Source organism: Terrapene carolina, unplaced genomic scaffold (genome assembly GCF_002925995.2).
Source record: "Terrapene carolina triunguis isolate 2854851 unplaced genomic scaffold, T_m_triunguis-2.0 Scaffold85, whole genome shotgun sequence".
NCBI classification, from domain to species: Eukaryota; Metazoa; Chordata; order Testudines; family Emydidae; genus Terrapene; species Terrapene triunguis.
The window spans coordinates 4,433,301-4,459,695 of record NW_020664436.1 but is presented as its reverse complement, the minus strand read 5'-3'; the positions used below and the strand labels follow the sequence as shown (position 1 = coordinate 4,459,695).

Here is a 26,395-nt window from a genome sequence, read left to right as displayed (position 1 = left end):
CTAAAATAATAATTTATTCTGATGTTTTACAATAAAACGACCCCCCTGGTTAATTAAACGACCCGCCTGGCTTTGCTATGCTCCACCCACGAACCCCACTCTTTGGCTGCGCGCTGGGGAGCCCACGCTAATAAAACCAAGCGGGTCTCCCCAGGCTATTGGATGGACTCGCGGGCTGAGCCCACTGCGCCCTCCCCTTCACTCAGCAGAGTCCCAGGCAGCCAGACCCCGCTCCGCTCGCGCGCTAAGGGGCGCTGGGGGCGCGTGGGCTGGGGGCAGCGGTGCACGCTGTCCTGACACGCGCCGCTGCACAGCCTGGGCCGAGGGGCGAGCTACGGGCTCCCTCCCCTGGGCTCGCCCCAGGAAAGGCTCCCCGCGCTCCCGCTCCAGCAGCGGCTCAAGTTCAATCAAACTCTGCCGCGCCCCCTGCGGAGCCCGCCCCCGCCCCTTCTCCCCTGCTGGGTGGCTCTCTGCCGTGCGGCGGGCCGGGGCTCACTCTGCAGGCGCGCCGCTCCTGTCGCCTGTTCCCCGGCGGCTCCCTGCAGCGGTCCTCCCCGCACCCTCAGCCCTCGCCCCGGCCCGGCCCGGCTGGCTGCTGCGGGACATGAGCTTCTCCTCGGCGCCGGCTCCTTTCGCCTTCGCTTTCGTGCTGTTCCTGGCCGCGGGGCAGTCGGCCCCCAGGAGACAGGTGAGTCCGCCCGCGCTCCGGGCAAGGCGCCCCCACCGGCTGAGGCAGGGTGCGCGGGGTTAGCTGCGGGCTGCGGGGGCTCTCGGCGCTCACCCGCCCGCTCGCTGCCCCGGGTATTAGGGGACCCAGCTCCTGAGGGAGTCGCTTAGTTACGGTTTCTTCCCAGTTGCTTTTGTGGCCCCAGCCTCGGAGCGGCGCCTTGCTGGGGGGGGGTGTGGTGTGTCAGTGGGAACGGGCTGGTGGGGGGCTCTGCCTTCAGTCCGATCCCTTTGCTAAACTGCCTGAGAGTACACAAGGAGTCAAGGGTCCTGCCCTGCATATGGCACCTGATCCCAGCCCAGGGCTGGCCCTAGACCAAATGATGCTTCCCCCGGCCCCATTTGTTAAACTTTTAAATACCTTATTTGTATTGCATTTGTAGCCCATTTCGTGACTTTGATGCATGATTTACATGCATATTTTATCTCTGTCATATAAGATGATAAATTTCCTTTTTGTCGCTAACAACAAAAACAGCTCCCCGAGCCCAGTGCCCCCAAGCGCAGCACCCCAGATGGTCGCCTGCCCCTAAATCCAACCCTGTCCCAGCTGCTTGGTGCCTCGTGGTTCAAGAGAAGCCACAGCCAAGCCACTTCGTTTCCTTCAGCTGTTGGATGGCAAGGAAACCTGACCCCTCTGCTTCTTAGCTCAGTTCTGTCTTATTCATCACCCCCTTGGTTTGTCCAGTGCTGCCTTTCCATCAAGTTTTGTACATTCTTCCTTGTGACTGTGTGCATTGGGATGTGCCTGGGCTCACTGTCCACAGACCTAAGCGTGGCTACTAAGGAATGACTGGGAGGAGGATGGGAAGGTGTGTGTGGAATATTCTGCTCTGTTATCCAGTGGAGGAAAACTTTTAGCTGTCTCATGGAGCTTGTCTAGCAAATTGGACTTGAAATAATTAAATAAATTGTAATTTGCACCTCTAGTTATTTTGGTGCTAGTCTCCGTGTGGACACTCTTATTTCAGATTAAGAATGCCAGCCCTATTTCAGTGTAACTTAAGTAGGTAACAAAATTGATTTAAATTATATTTAGGCTTGGAAGGATAATTTTTTATCATCTGTGGTGTTCTAGCCATGTTGGTCCCAGGATATTAGGACTAGTCCACACTGGCAATGATAAAGCGCTCCTGCGGCAGCGCTTTAACGTGGCTTGTGTAGTTGTGGCAGAGTGGTGCGGGAGAGCTCTCCCAGCACTCTAAAAAAATCACCTCCATGAGGGGCGTAGCTCCCAGCGCTGGTGCACTGTCTACACTGGCGCTTTACAGCGCTGAAACTTGCTGTGCTCAAGGGGGTGTTTTTTCACACTCCTGAGCGAGAAAGTTGTGGTGCTGTAAAGTGCCAGTGTAGACAAGCCCTTAGAGAGACAAAGGTGCATGAGGTAATATCTTTACTGGACCAACTTCTGTTGGTGAGAGAGACAAGCTTTCTAAATGCCCCAATAGCAACTATGTAGGGTGAAACCAGACAATCACTATGGTCTCGAATGAACTCACACAGGAAAATGATAAAAGATAAAAACACCTTATCACCTGTGGGTGAACACTCTTCACAAAGTGATCACTGTATATCTGACCTATCAATCCTCATCCTCAAAGAAAACCTGCACAGCACTTTCAAAAGACAAACCCGGGAGTTTAAATTCTTACTTTGCTAGACGCTAAAAATCATGGACTGAATAGAGAGACTGGATTTATGGCTTATTACAAAAATCTGTAACCCCCTAGAAACCCCTCCCAGTTGCTCTCCCCCCCCCCCTTCTTTTCCTCCCTAGGACTGGAGGGGTGTTAACAGACCACTTCACTTTGAATGGTGCCTTGTAATATGTATTAGACTAACTCAAAGCTTAGGTCATTATGTCTAGACTCCTGCCAGCACAATTAAACCACCCCCAATGAGTGGCGTTAGCTATGTCAGCAGGACAGCCTCTCCTACCAACATAGTGTTGTCCACACACACCAGCACTTTTGTTGGTGAAACTTATGTTTTTTTCACACCCCTGACCGACAAAAGTTTTACTGTAAAGTGCTAGTGTAGACAAAGACTTAGGCTTTTACACTGCCAATTGAACGACAAAAGTTCACAGGTGCTTAAGCCCCTCCCCTCCCAAAAGACAAAAGTTTTGCAGCGGCAAGTAGCAGTGTAAACGGCTTGTTGTCGGCAGAAGCGCTCTCCTGTCGACAACGCGAACTCCGCTCGTAGGGGGTGGAAGTATTTTGTCGGCAAAAGTGACGACAAACAGCGTTTACACCGCTTGACTTTTAGCGACATGGGCATGTCAACATCGCCATGTCGCTAAAAGCTGTGTAGTATAGACAAACCCGTAGTTTCCCAGACCTGAAGAAAGCTTGTCTCTCTCACCAGCACAAATTTGTCCAATAAAAGATATTACCTCACCCACTTTATCTCTAAGATTTTTATCAGTAAGCTTCAGTAAACATCAACTTCACCATACACACACACACACACACAGACTGATGAAAATATATTTCTGTAATTATCAAAATGTACAGATAAGAAATAAGTTTAAAAAAAGTAGCTTCAGAACTTATTAGAGTCTGATTTAAGGTTATTTACTTTGCGAACATCACATGCCAAAATACATCATCCGTCATTAAATAACTATTGTCTGGCTCCACAAACAATTTTTGTAACCGTGAAAATGTAAATAGATAAAAATGCTTAAACAGAAGCATTGATATTATCCATTGAAATTTATAAAAGAAATTAAATTCTGCCAAGTCTAATTATATTGTAATAGGTCACTCTTAATCTGATATACAAGTGCCCACACACAGACTTGCACCAAAATAACTAGAGGTATGAATTGCAACCGGTCTAATTGTTTCAGTTCTAGGTTGCATGTAGATAAATCCTTAATCTATCTTTATAGGCATAATGTAGTACTCCTATTGTGACATAATTGAAAAATAGCTCCTGTTCAGATTGTAAAGAGGCAGGATAGGAACAAGTGATATTATTACCTTATTTGCACAGTCCCAATGGTGCACTTTACAGATAAAGAAAAAGAAAATCCAGGTCCTGACAAGCTTGCAATCTAAATGGGGTGAAAGAGATGTAACAGAGAAGTAAAATGACCAAGTTAAAATCTTGTTAGTCCCAGAGTAACTCTTTATTCCACCCTACTCCTGGATTAAATATATGTTTATGTTGTGATGTGAGGTAAATTAAACCATTAGCAGGTGATGCATGAGAGCGGGGCTGGATTGATAGCGGTGGAAGGTCCTGAAAGAAGTGAGTTTTACAGAGGGATGTGGTGGAGAATGAGACTGCTTGAGATACTGAAGGGTTTGGAAAATGCAAGTAGGAAACTTTCCCTAATGGTGGCACTGGGCCTGTGATTTTTTTTTTCTTTTTAAAAAAGTGTAGCCATTATGTTAGTGACCTGACAATTTGACCTGATGCAATGTTGTCTTCCTGAGTCTTCAGTCAAATTACTCTAGCTTGTCTTCTGGCAACAGCAAAGTGAAGTGAGTGAAGTTCTGTTTGATTTTGCTGCTGATGTTTAGAACGCTATGTGCAGCTGTGAAAATGACAATCATGTTAATCTCTCTGTTCCGTGGAACAGCTCTGAACAGTAGTTGGGACAGGCTCTGGAGCTAGGCACTGTGGTAGACACGGTGTAGGCAGGAGCTGCGATATGCGGAACTCTGAAAGTATGGATGAGGAATTAATAGGATGCAGAATAAAATGAGGCAAGTGGTGGGACAAGAGAGCAGGAAATAGGGGGTGATATTATTGAAGTGGTGGACAGAGTAGATTACTGCAGCATGTTGAAGGGATGACAGAGCGGGGAGGAGAGGCCGGGCAGAAGAAGGCTACAGTAATTCAGGTGACAGAATGAGGGCATGTTAGCAGTGGGAACATAAGGGATACAGTTGGTAAGAGGTTGGATGGGCGGGAGAGGACATGAAGATGAGATTGTGAGCATTCATCATAGGGAAGAGAGTGGAGAAGAATAGAAGTACGGAAGATGCTTTGGGATGGAAGATGTATGCATTTACCGCTACTCAAACTAAATGTGGGGCTTTTCTTCAAAGCAAGAACTGAAAGCTCTGTGCAAAATAATTCTCTCGCCACCCCAGCAATTGGATTATCCCGTCCATTATTTCAGATCCCCCTAATGAAAGGCTGTATATAAACACAGAGTGTATTATGACTTTCCTCTGTAATCTGTAGTAGCAACTGAACTTCAGTTTTCCTCTCTAATCCTCGTAATTTTGATACAGTACTTGGCTGCTGCCAGCATGTAGTACAGGATGAGGGAATTTAGTGCATAACTGCAATACTCTGAGAAATTGGGGAACTTGTAGTGCCACAGGGCAAGACTGAGCTTGTGAGCAGGACATAGATGGTAGAGAAGCAAAGTGAAATGTGTGACTCCTGCAGAATGAGTCGGAACAAACTCTCATTTGGCTGGAAAGAAATGGGGTCAGTGTGGGAAATGAGGTATCACTGGTTTCCTCTTGGTTGCCCTTCAGTTTTTATCTTAGTAATATTGTCTATCAGAACATGCATGTTAAAAACTTAAGCCCTATTGGGACAGACCAGATGGAACCCCAGGGCAATGCAGGCTATTTCCTGTTGTACACTTCCTCATGCTGTGTCCAGTTCTAAATGTCCACAACCATGTGGCTTTCGCTGTTTTCCTTGGCAGACTGTTCCACTTCCTAATATTTTGCTGCCATGAGTCTTTCCTGATTGATATTCAGTGGAAATATTCCCTTTAACTCCATCCCATTATTCAATTATTTTATTTTGGTAGTGCCTAGGCACTGACTGAAAAGGGGTGCCCGTAGAGAGCTAGGCATTGTACAGACACAGTAGTAGGCAGTGCCAGTCGCAAAGAGCTTACAATCTAAATAGACAAGACAAACACAGGGTAGGGAGACTGAGCAATGTGATGGTGGCAATCATCATGGCAGTGCCATTGTTTATTTTTTAAACTCTTCTTGGTTGGGGTTTTGTTAGGAGGGGATCAGATAAATGACAAGATGAGACAGGAAGGAACAAGGGGGGGTAGCGTAGTAGAGAACAGAGAGGAAGCCTGTCCACTACCCTAAACGCTTTCTCGCCATCTTATTCTTGAGACCTGTTTGCTTTTTTCTGTGGCATTGAATGTAGTGAAACAGTAAGGAGCTGGTACTGAGCTTCTACTGTGAGTGGCCACTTTACTATCACGTACAAGCCTGCACCATCTAAAGATCATTGTGATCTGAGCAGCTTTGTTTTGTTACAGATTCATAAAGTCACAAATAGTTTGTGTCCTGAGTCCTTCAAAGACCTGCTTCTCTCCCCAGATAAAACCAGGTGAAGCCAATGGTCCTTTAGAGGGCTGGGGGCAGGGCATCTTCGGGGAAGTGTCTTTGACTCTGGCACACACTTGTAGATTCACTAGAGCCCAGATTGGGGGGAGGGGGTGGGGACAGGGACGACAGGGCAGGAGGGTTATACTGCAAAACCAGGCTTTTTTAGGGAGGGTCTTGGACCTGGACACTAGTTCTCATTTGTATGTATTTGACAGATGCTCTCGATTCTGGGCAGGGCTAGATCAAAGAAATGAAGTGAGAATATTAAGCAAATGTCTTGGGGAAGCAGAAGGGGAAACTGTGGCACTAACATTAATCCTTTCCATCGTCCTTTTCAGTCAGTGATTCTGCACTTCAACCCATCCTGGCATCTGTGTTTGTAACATTTAAATGTGTTGTTTGTAAACTCCTGGAGAGATGCAGGTAAACACATAGTGTAGTTCAAGTGAAAGGTTACAGATCTTGTTCTCTTCTCTGCTCTTACTCCTGAGGCTCCTTTATACTGAAACAGGCAGGCCTGCTGCATTAGTAGTATCAAGCTCCATGTTGCCTTAGTAAGTCAAAACCGTGCACATGGTACCTGTTGTTCTGCAGCTCCTGGAATTTCTAAGCCTGATGTCTGGCTTGGAGGACAGAGCAGCAGCTTTCTCAGCATCAGTATGGCTCCATGAAGCGACTGATAGCAGGTGCAGAAGTAGTTAGTGCTCACCACTCATCCCCCTAAAGACCACCATTGAAACGATGATCCAACAGCTTGCTAACCCAGTGAGCACCATCCATCTCTGCTTTAACTACAGCGTAGGTTTCTAGTGGCAGGTAGGTTTTATGAGCATCCTCTCTCTAAATCTTGACATTCCACTGGCAGAGATGCAGCTTTTAATGAAGCTATTTAAAAATTGCATTGGGATTTGATTTGGGCAACACTTGATGCAAAAATCCCAGTTGTGCACTTGCATGAGTTCCTGTGTTCTGTCACAGTCACATTTACCTTCCCTCCCTGAGAACTGGATAATGGGTCTTCCCTTCTCCCTGAGGATAAGTAAACTTCTCTGATTGCAAGAGACACTCCTGCCCGCTGCTGGTTCCTGGACGGATGAGCTAGTCAAAAAACAGTAACAGGGAGTTGGAGTGCATGGGCTGGAGATGGGGGAGGGTTTCCAGGAGCAGGGACAAAGTGCAAGACGTGCTCCTGGCAAGAGCCTTGACCAATCCTGTCTCCCCCTTGGCCAGAAACACTTCAGTATCTACACTAGTATTTTTCTTCAACTCTCCCACTGCAGCCTCACTAGTGCGAGCAATAGTGAGAGTGCTAATGTACATTGGTAACCAGTGCCTTCATTAGTGGGGACTGGTCTACAACTGTGCTTCTCTAGTTGCTACCACCAGTAGAGCTACATGCTGGCAGTGCAACAGTGGGGAAGTTTTGAAGAAAAAGGCTAGTGTGGACCAGGCAGGGTGGATAAAAATGTAATGATTTTAAAAATGTATCTTTTAATTTTAAATTTGATTTTTTTTTTAAATTTAAATACAAGTTTATTTTTTAAAAATCAACCTTATATAAAGGCCTACATTTATTATAATCTATTAAAATCACTTAAATTAAATACAAAAATAATATTAAGCAGTACATGTTTGCTGCCAAGTAATAAAGAGTCAGACCACTGAACTGATGGAAGTCACTGACTAAGCACCTGGAACCAGCATTTGTTGAAGTGCTAAACCATTGGTAGCGAATTACGCAGGTACAGGGTATATTTTCTTCATTTAAGTTTATTCAGCTAGTTCAGTTCAATGGCTAGATCATTCACAATAAGAAACCAATTAAGAGTTGAAAAAGCAGGAAAACTTGTTATCCTCTTCCAATCTATAAATAAAAACTAGGCGTGAGAGGATGAGGTATGCTAGTTCTAAATCTTGAAGGGCATGGTGACCAGAAACAATCAGTTCAATTCACTAATTACAGATAATACGACTTTTGTTTAATAAATCAATTTGTTTTAAATGCAAAATATGTTTTGATAAACATACTTTTTTCTTGTGTCCAGCACATTTAAGGTAGTTTTAATTAATTTAAACAAAATGTTTTTTGTGAATATGTAATTGAATTGGAATATACAAATACAGCTTTAAACAAAAATCACAATTTAATCATCATCTAGTAAATAAGAAATGCATCATTTACCATTTTCCAACACAATAAAAAAATGTAAAAATTAAGAATCTGAATAAATGTAAGCAAAGCTATATAATTGCCCAAATAACTGACTATGATTATAGTGTTTCCTCCTGGCTACCAAAAAGAAGCTAAGGTTTAGTGTAAAGGCTATTTTAGTTATAAACCAATAGATTTTAATGGTTGCCAACCAGAGAGAATCCGCCTTTCTTTAGGAAAATAACTACAAGTACAGATACAAAATGCTATTAAAATCAATTATTTAATTCAGTGTTTCAAGGTCTCGGATACTCTTTACTTTCATGTCCTGTTTCTTGCCTATCTCTATCTAAAGCACCAGTTCCTGGTTGATGTTCCTCCTTGGAACCAGGCACTTTCTTGGGAGTTAAACATTCTTTCACATCAAAAATGTTTTATAGAACATTTTTAGTCAGTATTAATCCGATGGCAGTGTTACTTACAAATGACAAATCCACAAGTGAGTTAATGCATGGCATCCTGAAAGAGGGTTAACTGAAACCTTTATGCTGAACCTTAATGTATTCTGTATCTCACATTTTACAGAAACTATATTTTAGTGATGTTTTGGAGACTTTACAAAAAATTACCAGCAGTATCTTTGTGCCATGAAGCCAGGTGCTTAAGAACCACAAATTCAATTTGGGTAGGCCTCAAAGAGAAATTATAATTTACGTTTTAGAAATTTCTGAAATTGCCTGAAATAGTTTTTCTATTGTGACTTTTTAAAAAGAAACTCCTGATATCTTGGGTCCTACAAGGATTAGAAGCAAGTGCAGCATTTCCTGTGGGAGATCTCGGAATTGCTCCTTTCTATTGCTATCTAACTCCTATTTCTAGTCATAATGAGTAGCAAGTTATTGTACTCTAAATTTGTCACGGGATCAGACCTGTATTTCCCATCCTGCTACTTGGATCTGTGTAATGAGTGAAATAAGTAGCAAGTGCTTTGTATGTAAATTGACAGGTACTTAAAGCTGTTCAGAGTTGGACATGTTAGAAGTAGTCCTGTTTGAGATGAACTAGTGGGCAAAGTACAAGTTATAAATGTATGTTCTGCAAGGCTCTGCAATGGATTACATAGATATTGCCCTCATATATAGGAGGTATGTATTTTGGGGAAGGGATTCTTTCTGAATCGCTATGGGGAAATGGAGTTTTGATTGATGAAACCTCCTGCTCTGGGAAGAGGCTGTAGTTTCAGCTGCTGTATAGTTTGGCTAAGCAAACTGAGTCTGAGTTACAGGACATGTGTCGGGGTTGGTTACTGATGGCTGATTAAGTTTTAAATGGTACTGTATCACATCCTGTTCCTGTGAGCCAGACTAGCTAAATGAAGCTTTAATTTGCTGTGTTGATGTTATGTCCTCCAAGTAGCTGGCTATTCAGCAGGAGCTGTTATCTCTGACATCACGGCATCTTTATTTGTTTATTGCTCAGGGCAGTCCTTGGAAAAGGGAATGTTTCCTTCTGCAATGTCCTAGGTTGCCAACCCAATGAATTAAAGTATTCCATCTTGTTGTGTTCAGTGTTTATAAACATATAATGGTTTAATAGAGACAGGGGTATGGAAACTTTATTAATAGGGTTGTCTCCATGCGTGTTATCTTGAGGCAAAGTATTAGTTCAATTAGTCTTAGGCTTAATGCAAGTAACTTTACACAGTGCAAATGCCTTGTTGCTAGGAAAACAAGGTGGGTGAGGTAATACCTTTTATAGGACCAAAATCTGGTGGACAAAAATCTGTTGAGAGAGACCCGCTTTCAAGCTACACAGAGCTCTTCTTCATGCCTGGGAAAGTACTAAAGGTATGTCTGTGCAGCAAAGAAAAATCCATGGCTGGCCCATGCCAGCTGACTCGGGCTTGTGGGGCTTGGGCTTCAGGGCTATTTCATTGCTGTGTAGACTTCTGGGCTCCAGCCTCTAGGATCCTGTGGGGTGGGAGGGTCCCAGAGATTGGCTTCCAGCCCGAGACCAGAAATCTACATAGCAATGAAACAGCCCTGCAATCCCAAGTCGGCTGGCATGGGCCAGCTGCAGCTTTTTCTTTGCTGTGTAGACACAAGAGTGTCACAGCTACATACAAGATTGAACAGATGGAATGTGTGCTAAGTACTTATACTAAACTAAGGGACCATTCAAGGTGAAGTGGCCTGTTAACACCCCAGTAGTTTAGGGAAAAAAGGGGGTTAGTGGGTTATAGATTGTTGTAATAGGGATACTGGATTTCTGGCTTAAGACTGTGACTTTTAGTATCTAGCAAAGTTATGAATTTAAGCTCCTAGGCTTGTCTTTTGAAAGTGTTGTGCAGGTTTCCTTTGAGGATATGGCCTTCTAGGTCAGATATAGAGAGTGATCACTTTATCAAAAGTGTTCACCCACAGGTGATAGTGTTTTGGTTTTTTAATCATTTTCCTATGCGAGTTCATTATTGCTAGGAAAACTAACCTAGTCAACAGCTAACAAAAACTGCATCTCGGAGACATCCAGCGTTACCTGTTAGTGAGTGATGCTGAATTACAGCATCAAATAGAACAGTTAAATTCAGCAGCTTTTTCCAAACTCTGCTGCCCAGGGAAAGGCCTAACCTCAAGACTTGCATTCCAGATGCTCTCTGCATATCCCACTTCTAATGTCTTCAATGACCGTACAAGAACACACAAACTTTGCCCAGTCAATAATATTGAAGGTGCTTCTTGCCACAAGTCATACTTACTTTTCATGCAATGGAGTAGATTGCAGCTGCCCTCATTTTAAATACAAATTTGCAACCTGAGTTGAGGATAGTTCCTGATGTGATACTCCATCTTGATTGGAACAGCCTCTGCTCAGCACATGTGTCAGAAACTGTAGGTTGCACATCCAGGTCTAAGTGAGGGCAAATGCAGACTGCACTATAAAACTCTGAGCTGCATTTGGCTCCTAGCTGCACTGTAGCCATCCCTGATGTAAATATACAGGACAGGATATAAAGAGTATCATGAATTTTAACAGATGAAAATAAACTTTTAGAATGTGGGTGTGGTACCTTTTTCTATGCATACTGGTTGGGTTGCCTTGCTCTGTATTTCATGTGCCTAGGTTTGGAAAGCTTTGCATTCACATACCCTGAACAAGGAAATTAGGTGACCCCACTTTCAAATGTGCCCCATGGTGTCTTGGTCTGAATCTCCCTGGTCCCTGCCTCACTAGCAAAAGAAAAAGAAACTTCCATCCAACTCTGTGAGGAAAATGTCCAATATTTAATAGTTTGATGAAAATGGAGCAACCCATAAAGGTATTGCTTTGAGAGACTGTAATTCTAGTGCTGTAGGTATTCTCCCCGGTAAAGGCAACCTGACTCTCTCATAAATTCTCCATTCTCTGGGGTTACTCTCCTGGTTATTTTCTTTCCATCTAGCTGAAGTTTGGTAAGTCCAGATGCAACTCCCTATTAGTGTATGTGTTTTGTCTCCATGAAAGTTTTAAAGATGTTACATTTTGAAGTATAGAACAGCAACAAACACCTAATACAGACTTTTCATTCAAATAGAGCTTACTAGGATGGCCTTGTGAGCTACTCCCTCAAAGTTTAATCTTTCACTTTCATGAAGGTCCTCTGGTTCGGGATAGCGGTTGCACAGTGTAACACAAGTTTAGTTCAGAACAGTGTCATGAGTACAAACTGAGCTAAATAATGGCAGATAGAGAAACTAAGGGCATGGCTACTCTTGCGAGTCAGAGCGCATTAAAGCAGCCCCAGGCACCCTAACTCACGACGCGTCCACACTGGCAAGGCACGTAGAGCGCCCGGACTCCATGGCTAGAGCACTCCTGGTAATCCACCTCAGTGAGTGGAATAACTTTTGATGCGCCCCCGCTGAAGCACCATAGTGCCAGGGTGGACGCCCTGTTAATGCGCTCTGATCGGCCTCCAGAAGTGTCCCACAATGCCTGTTCAAGCCACTCTGGTCATCACTTTGAACTCTACTGCCCTGCCTTCAGGTGACCAACCGTCAGACCCGCCCTTTAAATTCTCTGGGAACTTTGAAAATCCCCTTCCTATTTGCTCAGCAAGGCGTGGAGTGCTATCAGCGAACCTTTCCAGGTGACCATGCCTCCACGCGCCAGGTGAGCCCCAGTATGGAGCAATGGCGAGGTGCTGGACCTCATCAGTGTTTGCGGGGAGGAAGCTGTCCAGTCCCAGCTGCGCTCCAGCCGTAGGAATTACGATACCTTCGGGCAGATATCAAGGGACATGATGGAAAGGGGCCATGACCGGGATGCACTGCAGTGCAGGGTTAAAGTGAAGGAGCTGTGGAATGCCTACTGCAAAGCCCGCAAGGCAAACAGCCGCTCCGGTGCTGCCGCCGTGACCTGCCATTTCTACAAAGAGCTGGACACGATACTTCGTGCACCACCATGGACACTTCAGAGCCCAGTTCAACAAGGGAGGAGGAGGAGGAAAGCGGGAGTGAGGGTGCTGGGGAGAACGAAGACACCCTGGAATCCCTAGATGCATGCAGCCAGGAGCTGTTCTCAAGCCAGAAGGAAGGTAGCCAGTCGTGGCAGCCGGTGCTTGGAGAAGGACAAACACCAGAGGAGGTTCCCGGTAAGTGGCTTTTATTTTGGGAAGGAAGTTATTTGGTGTGGGCTCTTGGGGCGAGGAGGGTTAGGGCTGCATGCATGCCTAGATGCAGAATAGGGCATTGATGTGCTCTCTCACATCGCGGTAATCGGCCTCAGTGATCTCTTCAAAGGTCTCAGCCAGAAGTTTGGCAATGCGCTTGCGCAGGATTCTTGGGAGAGCCACTGTGGTCCTTGTCCCAGTCAGGCTAACAGGTCTGCACCACTGTGCCGTGAGGGGCGGGGGCACACAGGCAAGCTGCATATGGGCCAGGGCAGAAGCTGCATTGTAGCAGAAGACCCTCCATTGCTTCCCAGGTCACCCTCAGCAGCGAGATATCTTCCAGGACAAACTCCTGTGGAAAATGTGGGGACAGTGTTCAGTATAGGGGCCCCCTGCAGCTGTTGGCTCTCCCCAAGGCACAGAAACCCAAAGGACAGTACAGCTGTGAAACAATCAGTCCTCCTTGACCCTGTGCTTACTCGCCATTTTGGGGCTCCTGTGGGTTATGTGCGCTCACTTTGGGATGGGCAAATTATGCTATTGTGTAGACTGTGCTTGTCCTTAAGTATGGGGGAATCATTGCTCTGTCTGGTATGAATAATGCTGCCTCTGTTAAGTGTTGCATTTTACCTTTACAGATGCAACCTTGAGATCTCCGCTATCTGTCTCATCACTGGCCGAGAGGCTGCAAAGACTCAGGAAGAGGCCACGTAGAAGCAAAGAAGATATGCTGCATGAAGTAATGCAGCAGTCCCTTAACAAGAATCTAAAAGTGCAGGAGTGGAGGGAAAGTGAAAGGAGGATCTGACAGCAGAATGAGGAGCGCTGGCACAAAAGCACGGAGCTCTGGCAGCAAAGCACAGATCGGCTGCTAAGCATCATGGAGCGCCAAGTGGACTCTATCCAGGCGCTCGTAGCCATGCAGGCGGAGCACTATCATGTCCCCCCCCCACCCCCGCAGTCCTTGTCCCAAAACTTTCTCTTGTGCCCCCATGTCATCTACAACCCACTTTCCCCAACATCCGGGTTCTTATCACCACCAGCTGCCTCCAGCACCTGTAGCTTCACCACCCGGCCCTGAAAACTACGACCTTTACCCACTGCACTCAACCCCCATCACCATGCAGTATAGCCATCCTGAAGTGCAGCACTCATTGCACAGCACTCCAGACAGGAAGGCTGAGTATGATAACAGGACATAAGCAAATCTGAGATGTACCGTCCCCACTCCACCCCCCTGCCCTTTCTGTTTCCCAAGCAATTGTGTTTCTTTTCAATAAATGGATTTTTTTGGCTTTGAAAACATTCTTTATTATTGCATAAAGTAAAAGATACCTTAGCCCAGGAAAGCAACAGGCACTGCAAGTCAGCGTAGCAAACACAGATGCCTACTAACATTGGAACCACTGCACTTCACTCCCGTGTAGGGCACCAGACATTACTGGTGCCTTTCAGCCTCAAATTGCTCCCTCAAAGCATCTCTAATCCTTGCAGCCCCGTGCTGGGCCCCTCTAATAGCCCTGCTCTCTGGCTGTTCAAATTCAGCCTCCAGGTGTTGAACCTCCAAGTTCCATGCCTGAGTGAATCTTTCACCCTTCCCTTCACAAATGTTAGGGAGGGTACAGCACGCGGATATAACCGCAGGGATGTTGTCATCGGCCAGGTCCAGCTTCCCATACAGAGAGCGCCAACGGCCCTTTAAACGGCCAAAAGCACACTCCACAGTCATTCTGCACTGGCTCAGCCTATTGTTGAACCGCTCCTTGCTGCCTTCAAGGCTCCCTGTGTAGGGTTTCATGAGCCACAACATTAAAGGGTAAGCGGGGTCTCCAAGGATCACAATGGGCGTTTCGACTTCACCTACGGTGATCTTCTGGTCTGGGAAAAAGTCCCGGCTTGCAGCTTCCTGAACAGGCCAATGTTCTGAAAGATGCATGCGTCATGCACCTTTCTGGGCCAGCCTGCGTTAATGTCAATGAAACGCCCATGGTGATCCACAAGCACCTGGAGAACCATAGAGAAATACCCCTTCCGATTAACATACTCGGAGGCTAGGTAGGCTGGTGTCAGAATTGGAATATGTGTCCCATCTATTGTCCTTCCGCAGTTAGGGAAACCCGTTTGTACAAAGCCAGCCACAATGTCATGCACATTACCCAGAGTTACGGTTCTTCTGAATAGGATCCAATTAATGGTCCTGCAAACTTGCATCAACACGATTCCAACGGTTGACTTTCCCACGCCAAACTGATTAGTGACCAATTGGTAGCTGTCTGGAGCTGCCAGCTTCCAGATGCGCTCTGGAGCTGTCTGGAGCTGCCAGCTTTCCCTACTGCGCTCTACGAAGGCTGGTTTAACTCAAAGCGCTCTACATTTGCAAGTGTAGCCATGCCCTAAAAGTTGCAAATGTAGGAAAGGAAAGATCCATTAGCTATTTATTGCCATTTGAGTACAGTCTTACTGCAATTGACCATAATTGATTGCTTCTAACTGATTGCCTGTTCACTGCTCTTTGCTATGAACTGACTCCTATCTCCTTGCTATTGATTACATTTCATTGCTACTATTTATCCCTCGCTCATACACAATCTGCCTCATAGTTTTCCCACTTGTGTCTAGACCTCCCTGTTCTTTGCTGCCTTTCTACTGCCACGCTCTCGCACTTCCACGCACATCCCAAACTGATTTAGGCATTGCAATGTTGAGCTCTGTTAATGCAATTATATTGCTCTGCTACATAAGACATACAGAATGTGGCTTACAGTTGAGGACATCGAAGTGCAGCTCAGCCAGGAGGAAGCTCATTTGCTGGAGCTGATGCTGGCTGAGCCAGGAGGGCCTCTGGTGTGGTTATTATGCCGGATGTGTCCCAGAAGGAGTTGGTCCACCTCATGAAGGACTCCACTGCAGAGTGAGCCTCGGTGCTCGATGCGTGGGTGTGAGCTGCCACACTGCAAAGCCGTACCAGAGTTCCTGTCTCGCTGGTGCTGCACTTGCCTGTGTATGTCACTGGGACTTCTAGGGGCATACCTTGTAGTTCTTAGTGCTGCAGTAAGCTGAACGGCTCTGATTCTTTCCCACAGAATTGTAGAAGAACTTGTCTGTCTTCTGGGCATATGGTGGCTGGAGGGAGGAAATGTGGGAAGGGAATGGAGGGCTATCAGCACTGAGTGGTTTAGCCTGTGTCCACACTGCAAAGTGGGTGAGTGTCATTCAGGCTGGTAAGTGGAACCTGGGCTCTAACCTGTTTCCCTAGCTGTGCCGGCTAGCCTGGGTTGAGAGGGATTTTTTTGGATGGGGGGGGGGGGGGGAAGGAAGGGGCAACACCTGAGTATGAGCCCAGGCTAATTCTGCACTGTAGACATTGACATACCCTAAAGGGTGATAGTTGTCTGGAGTGTCTGGCCTCCTGCTGGCAAAAATGCCCTATAAAATGAAATGCAATTGTCTGTTACATTATCTTTATGCTGGCAATTGAAACATGCCAGAGTCAGGCTCTGTGGTTTTGATTGCCTCGTGCTGTTATGCCCAGGTAGCACAGCATCAGGTATTCTACTCGTTCCTTGCATTATGTTCCAGTCTGGAAATTGAAGCTGCTTCTCTTACTATACCACATATTGCTTTATTTAATTTCAATCCAATTAGTTTAAATTAATCAGATTTTAAATGTAGCCTCAGAATTGTACTGTTTGCTGTCCTGAAAAACAAGATTTTCATTTATGCACCCAACCCCCAACCCTAATTTGGCTGATCGCACTCTCACAGTGAATGCTACAATGTTCTGGGTGTAAATAGCCTTGGACTTTGCAATGACACTGGGACCAGGGTCTAGGGGTGGGGGCGCACTGAGGTTACTCAATTAGGGCAAACTGCAAAGAATGGGGCAGACAATCCCCAAAGCTGGTGTTTACTCCAATACTTAGATCCACCCAGTTGGCCACAAAACAGCTTCTGTAATACCTTACTGGTTATACAGAAGCCAAAACACAGTTCCCTTAAAAGCAGTCTTTGGGCTCCCTCGCAGACAACCAAGTCAAAGATGAAAGTTCTACCAATCCCAAAGGATTGGACACATTACCTCCCAATCTATTGAATATTCCAGATTTTACCAAATACCTGCTTACAGCCAATTCTTATTAACTAAACTAAAATTTATTTAAAAAAAAAAGAGAGAGTATTGGTTAAAAGATCAATATACATACCGACATGAGTACAGTTCTGAGATCAGTTTCATAGTAGAGATAGTGAGCTTTGTAGTTACAAAGAGTTCTTTCAGAATTAGTCCATAGGTTAAAGTCCAATGTTCATATCCAGGGTGATCCAGATGGGACTGGAGCTCTCAGTCTTATGACTCAAGCTTCCCCTCTATCAAGCAGATCTGAGATAAAAAGGATCAGGATCCAAGTTACTTTTATACAGTTCCAGGCCTTCTCTTGACACCACAAAGTCCTTAGGTGAACAATAGGCAATCATCTAGACTTTGAAGTAGACCTATTTCCTAAGCATCATCAGTAATTAGCTACATGGATTAACATGAGGCAATTGCCTGTTTTCCACCATTTGCAGGTGATCTGCTATATACTTCAAAGAGAAATCAATACAGTGATATCACTATATTTACAGTTCATTTAAGTGTTAAGATCTCCTTTAAATCTCAGAATTAACAGAATACAGCATAGACAGGAACTGTTTGATGACATTGTCAATCTCTAACAATATATATATGTAAACGCACAAACATCTACCAATATGTCTCTAAAGGTTGAATTTAGGTCATTTATCCTGCAGGATGCTTAACCCTTTCTGGCCACGTGTCAGACACTGGTAAGCTGTTTGGGACAATTACTGAAGTATTGTAGTGAATACTTATAAGGAAGGGGATGGAAGTATGTAACCCTAGACATTAAAGTATATCCTGACCTTTTAGTCACTATGACTGGGTGGGCTAGGCCCAGAGGCCCCTTGCTGGAGGCCTCAGGATCAGTGGAGCCAAGTCCTCCAAGCAGCCTAGAGAGGCTGCGCAGGAAGCAGCCAATCAGAGGGTTGCAGGCTAGTTTAAAAGGAGCTGCAGTGCAGACCAGAGTCAGTTCTTTGCTAGAGTCAGAGGAGTACAGGTGGTGCTCCTGGCTGGCCAAAGGAAAGTGCAGCACCATGGACAGCTCAGCACTGGCAGGGCCCGGGGGAGTGAGAGAGAGCTCCTGGCTGACTGCTGGGCCTGATTATAGAAGAACCCTGAGGAAAGGGTTCTTCTATAATCCTAAAAGGGTTTAGCAGCCGTCTCTCAGAGGGCAGAAGCTGGGCCTGCTTTTGCCCTCTGAGAGACGGCTGCTAAAGCTCTTCCAAGACCCCCTGAGTAGGAAGATAGGTGCAGATCTATAACTCTTATAAATGGTTCAGTAAGAGAGGTGGGATAACCAAAGAAGCAGCTGCCTAGGGTTCCATCTAAGTGGCTCCTCAGTAACACTGGGGCCATCGAGGCTGTTTCCTTGTAAGACCATTTGAATCTCTCTCCTGTTTCCAGCAGCTTCTATCCAACTGGTTTCACCCCTACCCCATCACTGCCCTCAACTGAGCAGATAGGGATGCCCTTTCGGGAGGAGGAGATGGTACAGAGAGTGAGGAAGGAAGCAGAGCATCACTGGAGGATTTGTGTGCATGCCAAGTCTCCATCTAATGCCCTAGTTCACTTAGGGCTAGGTCGCATGAGAACACCACTGGAAAAGAAATCCTATAATGGCAAGAAACTTCAAAGGAGAGGCTCAAGATCCATCCTTGCTCTGCCTGAGCTTCCTGGTACAATGGGATCTGGAGAGTCATACACTGTTCCATGACCCTTGTCTAACTGGGCCAAAATTAACCATGTTTCAGCAATATCTGTTTCCTCATGTTAGAGGGCATGTGTTAGACACTTAAAACATACGCACACACTCAAGGTGACGTTATCACTGCTCCTTCCCTGGTTGGGAGAGGGAGTATGTTGGGTTTTTGTTTTTCTCTCCAGCATTAAAAACAAGGGGAGGGATTGCAGGGAGAGAGGACCGAGAGAGAGTGTGTGTGTATGAAAATGTAGAAATCCTGGTGCACTGAAGACAGCATAACACCTTTAGGATGGTGGTGTTGTGCACATTACATAACTGTTCAGTGCTTAGCTACCAAGGTGACAGGTGCCTAGAAACACATGATTGCTAGAGCAAGGAAAGCAGAGAGCACTGGGCCCTCCTCTCGCTGAGTCAGAGCAGAAAGAGCTCCTGGCTTGTTTTCTGACATTGCTCCCAATTGTGAAGTCAAACAATTAAAGTGAGTCAAAAAACCTCCAAATCCATCCTCGGGAAGCAGTTCTGAATATTTCACTATCCCATACAGCATTCAGTGGCACTTCTTTAGTGCAAACCCCTAAACAGAGAAACAACTAATTGCTAAGCACTGCTCCAAATGCGGTTCCCCCTTCTCCCCTCCACTACTGTTATACAAGTTCACAAATATGAAAAACCCTTTGTAGTTCAGAAGGAAAATCCTCTACTGTTGTCTTCACCTCTCTTTTCCTGTTTTGCTCCTTGGCAGTGGATTTTGTTGCAGAGTTCAACATCTTCTCATGTGGTGGCTCTCTTTGCACTACAGTGTCTAGCTCAATGTTTCTCAAACATGGCCGCCGGGGCCTTTTTGTGCGGCCACAACAGCCTCCTGGGTGGTGATTGGGGGCCGGGGAGCAGTGGCCCCTCTCCCTCCCTCCTTGTTGCTCCTGGATGGGGCACTCTGCACCGCCTCTGGAGAGAGGTGGGGCAGAGCACTTCAGGAGCAAGGTGAGTTTTTGACCCACGTTGGGAGGGAGGGGGTTTGAGCGGCAGGCTGCAGCGGCAGGACTTCAGGAACCTGGCCATGCGGCCACGGGCTCCAACCGCAGGGCAGCGGGTACTGACCCCCAGCTCTGGCCGCGGAGCTTCAGTCAGCCCCAGTTCCAGCTGTGCAGTGGCGGGAGCTGGCCCCGGGCTCCAGCCGTGCGGCCCTAGCCCCTGGTGCTGATCCCCTGCCCCAGCTGCATGGCAGCAGGCACCAACCCACAGCTCTGTTCCCGGGTCCTGGCCATGTGGTGGCGGGAACTGGCCCTGGCCACGGCCACGCGGTGGTGGAAGCTGGCTCCGGCACCCAGCTCCGGGCTCTGGCCATGTGGGAGTAGGCACTAGCCCTGGGCGCTGACCCACAGCTCCAGCTGCATGGCAGTGGGCTCCAATCCCTGGCTCCAGCCATGCCGTTCCTGGCCCCAGCCCTGGCCTCATGGCAGCAGATACCCCCCCCCCCCCGATCCTGCCCCCTTACTGGACTCGCATCCATTCCCCCTATTGCCCAGGCCCCCGCTGCCTCCCCACCATCGCCTCTGGCTCGTGCTGCCTCCTGCTTCGGCCTTCCCATTCAGGGCTTAATCTGTCCTGGATCTTGCTGAGAAAAATGATAATAACAAACATGCAAGTATCACTTTTCACAGCAGATTTACTAGCTATCTGTGAAAAGTGATACTTGTATGTTTAATATCACTTTTGATCGCCTCCCACATAGCTTCTAAGTGCTGTGATATTTACAAATATACAAATACACTCTTCACAGCAAGCCCCAGGACCCACTAAGGCCTGGATGGGGGTGCCGAAGGGGGAGGCAGCATTATTTTTGTTATTGAGTCTGCCAAAAAAAACCTACAAATATACATTACAATGATTTGGATGTGAATCTGTGCATATTTAATTGTTTTTTCCTATAGGTAATTAAATATTTTAGGAAAAAAGTGTCAGTGCGGCCACCAGTGAGAGTTGGTGGCCGCACTCTGAGGCCATCAAAAAATTTGTTGTGAGAACCCCTCTAGCTATCATTTTTCAATCTGTCTGGAACAGTGTAAGCATGCAACAGCTTGTGGTCCAGCCTAGAAGCATTCCTTCTGGTCCTCTTTCATCTAGGATCTCCCATTCTGTCAGGATTGCTTTATGTAATACTTTGCTTAAAAAAGAAAAATCAGAGCACCTAAAAGCACTTCACAGACAATGAGCCTCCAGCCCTCTGAGGTAGGTACATAGATATCGTACTAACTTTATGGAGAACTAGGGAGGCTAAACGATATCTCTGCTAGTCATTGGCAGAGCTGGAAAGAGTACTTGGGAATCCTGACCTGTGTTACAAGAGAATGTGATCTAGTGCTTGCTCAAGCTGCACCCAGGCAAGGTCATTTCCTTGGTGATGCTATTAGGTGACTAGTACAGTGGGATTCTGGTCCTGGAGTAGGGATCCTGAGCTTTACAGTAATACAAATAATGAGAGGAATAATAGGTGGCCTTTGTGTATGCTTTATAACTACATCCTGACTTACCTCTTCTTTCCCCCTGCCCCTTGCTGAAATTTTTTGGGGAAAAGCAGCTGTTGGAAGTGAACACAACAGTTGTTTGTTACACTGTTGAAATTGTGTGCCTGCTCAATGAACAACTGGGATCACCACAGAGGAAAAGTTTTGGTCCTGATTGGAGAAGCTGCTGCCTGCTGTACAGTAACTCCTCGCTTAACGTTGTAGTTATGTTCCTGAAAAAGTGAACTTTAAGTGAAACGATGTTAAGCGAATCCAATTTCCCAATAAGATTTAATGTAAATGGGGGCGGGGGGTTAGGTTGCAGGGACATTTTTTTTCACCAGACAAAAAACTATATATTATATAGATATACACACAGTATACATTTTAAACAAACAATTTAATACTGTTCACAGCTATGATGATTGTGAAGCTTGGTTGAGATGGTGAAGTTAGAGGGTGGAAGAGGGAGGGATATTTCCCAGGGAATGCCTTGCTGCTAAATGATGGACTAGCACTCGGCTGAGCCCTCATGGGTTAACATTTTGTTGTTAATGTAGCCTCTCACACAAGGCAGCACGAACACGAGGGAGGGGAGACAGCATAGCAGACAGAGACAGACACACACCTTGTGTGTGGGAGAGAAAGAGAGAGATGCACACTGTCCCTTTAAATAAGCTGACCCACTCTTAAGTGCATTTTTTTTAAGTGGATCAGGAAGTTGAGACAGCAGCTGCTGCCCCAACCTCTCTCCGTCTCTCTCCATCCGTGTCCCCTCCCTGCTCTATATGGAGAAAGGGTAAGCAGGGTGCAGGAGCAGGGGGGAGGGGGACACCCTGACAGCCCCCCCCCCTTCCCCTCCTGCACAGCAAGCAGGAGTCTCTGGGAGCAGCTCCAAGGCAGAGGGCAGGAGCAGCACATGGCAGTGGGGGGAGGGACAGCTGAACTGCCGATTGATAGCCTGCTGGGCAGCTGCAGCACAGGGAACTTAGGGGAGCAGGGAGTTGATGGGGGGCTGCCGGTCCACCCTGGTTCCACGCCCCCACCAGCTAGCTGCAACGGGCTGCTCTTCCTGCAAGCAGTGGACAAAGCAGGCGGCTGCCAAACGACGTTAGAAGAGAACATTGCACAACTTTAAACGAGCATGCTCCCTAATTGATCAGTAACGTAACAATGAAACAATGTTAACCAGGATGACTTTAAGTGAGGAGTTACTGTACTGGGTTCTGAGAAGATCTGAAGGTTGCTGCTACAAACCTTGTTCAGTATCTGAACACTGTCAAGTATATGTTGTTAAGAACTGAAATGCTTGGGTTCCAACTATAGCATTAAATCAGCTGTATGGTGCATGCTGTATGTTTTATGGTGCACATTGGAAATAATCTATACAACCAGGATTGGAAAGCATTACTGTGTGATCTTGAGCAAGCCACTTTACCTCTCTGTGATTCTTTTTTTCTCCTCCCATCCTTTTTCTGCCTTATTTATTTAGGGTACAGCTGATCATAAACTTTCAAAAAACTTCCAGACTGAAAATAAGGTGTAAATTTTTGACAGTGTGGGTAACTAAACATTGGCAAATTTACCAAGGGTTGTGATGGCGTCTCCATCACTGACTATTTTAAAATCAAGATTGGATGTTTTCCTAAAATCTCTGCTCTGGGAATTACTTTGGGTAAGTTCTGTGGCCTGTGCTATATAGGAGGTCAGACTTGAGGATCACAATAGTTCCTTATCGCCTTGGAATCTATGAACAGTTATAGAATCATAGAAGGATGGGGTAAGAAGGGGCCGCAAGGGTCATCTAGTATAACCCCCACCAAGATGCAGGATTTGTTGTGTTAGCCATCTGTCTTGAATGCTTTATCCAGCCTCCTTCTGAAAACCTCCAGTGACAGTGCTTCCAGGACTTCCCTAGGCAGTTTGTTCTTACAGTTAGGAAGTTTCTCCTGAGATACTATGCTGATATTTTATGTTGTGTCGTAGTTTGAACCTATTGCCTCTTGTCTTGCCCTCTGTAGCAAGACAGAGTAATTTTTCTCCATCTTTTTTAATGGCAGCCTTTCAAGTATCTGAAGGCCTTAATCTCCCCTCTTCCAAACTAAACATACCTAGTTTCTTCAGCCTTTGCTCATATGGCTTGCAGACCATCTCTTTGATCATCTGTGTCACTTGCCTCTGGATCCTTTCCAGTTTCTCTATGTCCTTTCTATACAGCAGTGACCAAGCCAGAGGCCTAACCAGTACTATCACTTCCTTCGCTTTCTGTGACTTGCATGCTATGCCTTTGTTAATGAAACTACTCCTGGGGAATTCTGCACCAAAAAATTAAAAATTCTGCGCACAATATTTTAAAATTCTGCACATTTTATTTGTCAAAATAATACAATCATGCCAGTTTCAATTATTTTGATAATTTATTTAAGCTACAATACAATGGATGGAGAATGGGAGTGGGGAGCATTGGAAGAAATCCCCGAACCCCCTTGGTCTAGTAGTAATGTAGCTAGGTTTGACCCTTTATTTCTAGTTATTAGTTAACAAATATATGTAGCCATATGCTCAGTGTTACAACCAACTGAAGAGCAAGTGAGGGCTGAGGAATAAAACACACAATTTATATTGGCTGACTATCTCCAGAAAGGTAAATACCAAACAGTTCATGGAGCACATTTTGATAGGAATTTTTTTCAGTCCAAAAATTTAGACCAGTTCTAATCACTAAAGCACCATAAGCATTTATAAGGCCATACTGTCCTTTACAGCAGTGATTTTCAAACTGCGGGTCGCGACCCAGTACTGGGTTGCGGAATGTAAGGCACTGGGATGTGGTGGCTCTGATCAGCTAAGGAATGCTAGTCCCTACCTTTTCTGACACCATGCTGCACCGCAGAAGCAGCAGGTCCGGCTCTGCGCGCTGCTCCCGCCCCGAGCACCGGCTCCGCACTCCCATTGGCCGGTTCCTGGCCAATGGGAGCGGGGGGGGGGGCCAGTGCCCGCGGGTGAGAGCCACACAGAGCCGCTTGCGCGCCTCTGCCTAGCAGCCCTACCTGTTGCTGGTTGCTTCTGGGGTGCAGCGCGGTCCGTGGTGCCAGGACAGGCAGGAAGCCTGCCATAGTACCCCTGCTGCGCCACTGACCAAGAGCCACCTGAGGTAAGCCTGCGCCCTAATCCCCTGCCCCAGCCCTAAGCCCCGCCCCTGCACGCCAAACCCCTTATCCCCAGCCCCACCCTGCAGTCCTCGCCCCTGCACCCCAATCCTCTGCCCCAGCCCTGAGCCCCTCCCAAACTCCTCATCCCCAGCTTCATTGGGTCGCGGGCATCAACAATTTTCTTCAACTGGGTCACCAGAAAAAAAGTTGGAAAACCACTGCTTTACACCACTCTGGCAACATAAAGGAGCCTTAAAACTTTTACACCTGTCTTATAGTCCTGGGAGAATTCACAAAGAGAATGGGAACAATTCACTAAGGCAGGCAGGCTGCTACATTCTTCTCTGCCACACGCCTACCTCCTCAGAAACACCCCAAAGCCCAGCCTCTCCATGCCAAGCATGTTGCAATAGCGAGCAAGAGGGACAGTGTGTCTCCCTCTCGCACACACGACTGCCCAGCCCCTCCCACCCCATCCCAGTGGTGATTTACATCTCTACCAGCTGCTCCGGGTGCCCGAAGCAATCTGCCGCTGCTGCTGAGGAGGGGCACATGACCACTCTTGTGGGCTTCCCTTTGCTTCCCCATCAGAAGTCATTTTTCTGTGGGGAAGCAAATAAATCTGCGGGGAACATTAATTCTGCACATGTGCAGAGACACAGAATTCCCTGAGGAGTATGAAACCAAAATTGCATTTGCTTCTCTTTTTGCAACAGAATCTTGTTAACGTATGGTGAGGTTGTGATCCACCACAGTTCCCAAATACTTCTCAGCAGTGCTGCTGCCAAGCTAGTTATCCCCGATTCTGTATCTGTGCATTTGGTTTTTCTTCCCTATGTGTAGCACCTTAAATTTGTCTTTGTTGAATTTCATTTTGTTGTCTATAGCCTAGTTTTCCAATTTATCAAGATCCCTTTGAATTTTAGTTCCATCCCTCAAAGTATTTGAAATCCCCCCCCCTCCCCCACCGCCAGCTTTGTGTCATTTGCAGATTTGATCAGTATGCTCTCTACTCCCACATCCAGGTAATTAATAAAGATGTTAAATAACATTGACCCAGAACAGATGGCTGTTAAAACCCACTTGAGGCCTCTTTCCAATCTGACATCATTCCATTAATAGTTACTCTTTCTTTGGGGTTGTTTAACCAATTATGTATCTACTTAATGGTAGTTCTACTGAGCTTGTATTTCTCCAGCTTACTTATTAAAATGTCATGTGGGACTGTGTCAAAAGCCTTGCTAAAGTCCAGGTATATTCTGTCCATCACATTTCCCCTAGACACAAAGCAGTTACCTTGTCAAAGAATGATATCAAGCTGGTTTGGCAGGATTTGTTCTTAGTAAATCCATGCTGTCCATGAGTGACCACCCCTTCATCCTCCAGGTATTTGCAAATTGAATGTTTTATACATTGCTCTAATAACTTCCCAGGTATCAAAGTCAGGCTGACTGGTCTATAGATCCCCAGCTCCTCCTCCCCCCCCCCCTTTTTAAGGGGAGTTGGTTCTCTGTTGGAAAATGCTTAGTTACCAGAATAGAAACAGTCTTTTATTCCATTAAAAATTGAAACTTTCAGCCAGCCAGTAGGCAGGCTGCCTGAGTTTCCCCTATCAGCAGGCCTGCTCCCTGCCTGGAATGTTTTGAAAGAATCTAATTCTGTGGGAAACTTCATATTTCTGACTTTTTGTTGCTATTTGGAATGAAAAACGCTTCAGAAATGTCACACTTCGTGCATAAAAGAAATTCCTGTTCCCATACACACATAATTTAGATATAAGATTTTTAGGGTAGGGACTGATGCTTACTGTGAGTTTGTACAGTGCCTCGCTGTGATTTTACCCAGGGTTGAGACATCTCACTACCACCTGCCCTGACACAAGGAAGTTTTGTCTGTGCCTGCCACAAGTCAGCTCCCCAACTCCACCAGCCACGGGCAACACAATGTAGAGACCACACCCAAGGGATCCCTGTGTACCTTGGTGCCCTTTGCCAGTTGGCACCAAGAGGTGCCTGGATCACACTAGTACAATGAGGTCCTGATCTCAGGGCCTCTAGGCCC

General features: G+C 46.2%; 1 protein-coding gene across 1 annotated transcript in view; it reads left to right on the top strand.

Moving 5' to 3' along the window:
- Window positions 1–604: 604 nt before the first annotated feature.
- The window catches only part of GLP1R (glucagon like peptide 1 receptor), a 96,136-nt gene continuing 70,345 nt past the window's right edge, over window positions 605–26,395 (top strand). The window contains exon 1 of the mRNA XM_029911035.1: window positions 605–688. Coding sequence (XP_029766895.1) covers window positions 605–688 — 84 coding nt within the window. The remainder of the gene's footprint in view (window positions 689–26,395) is intronic.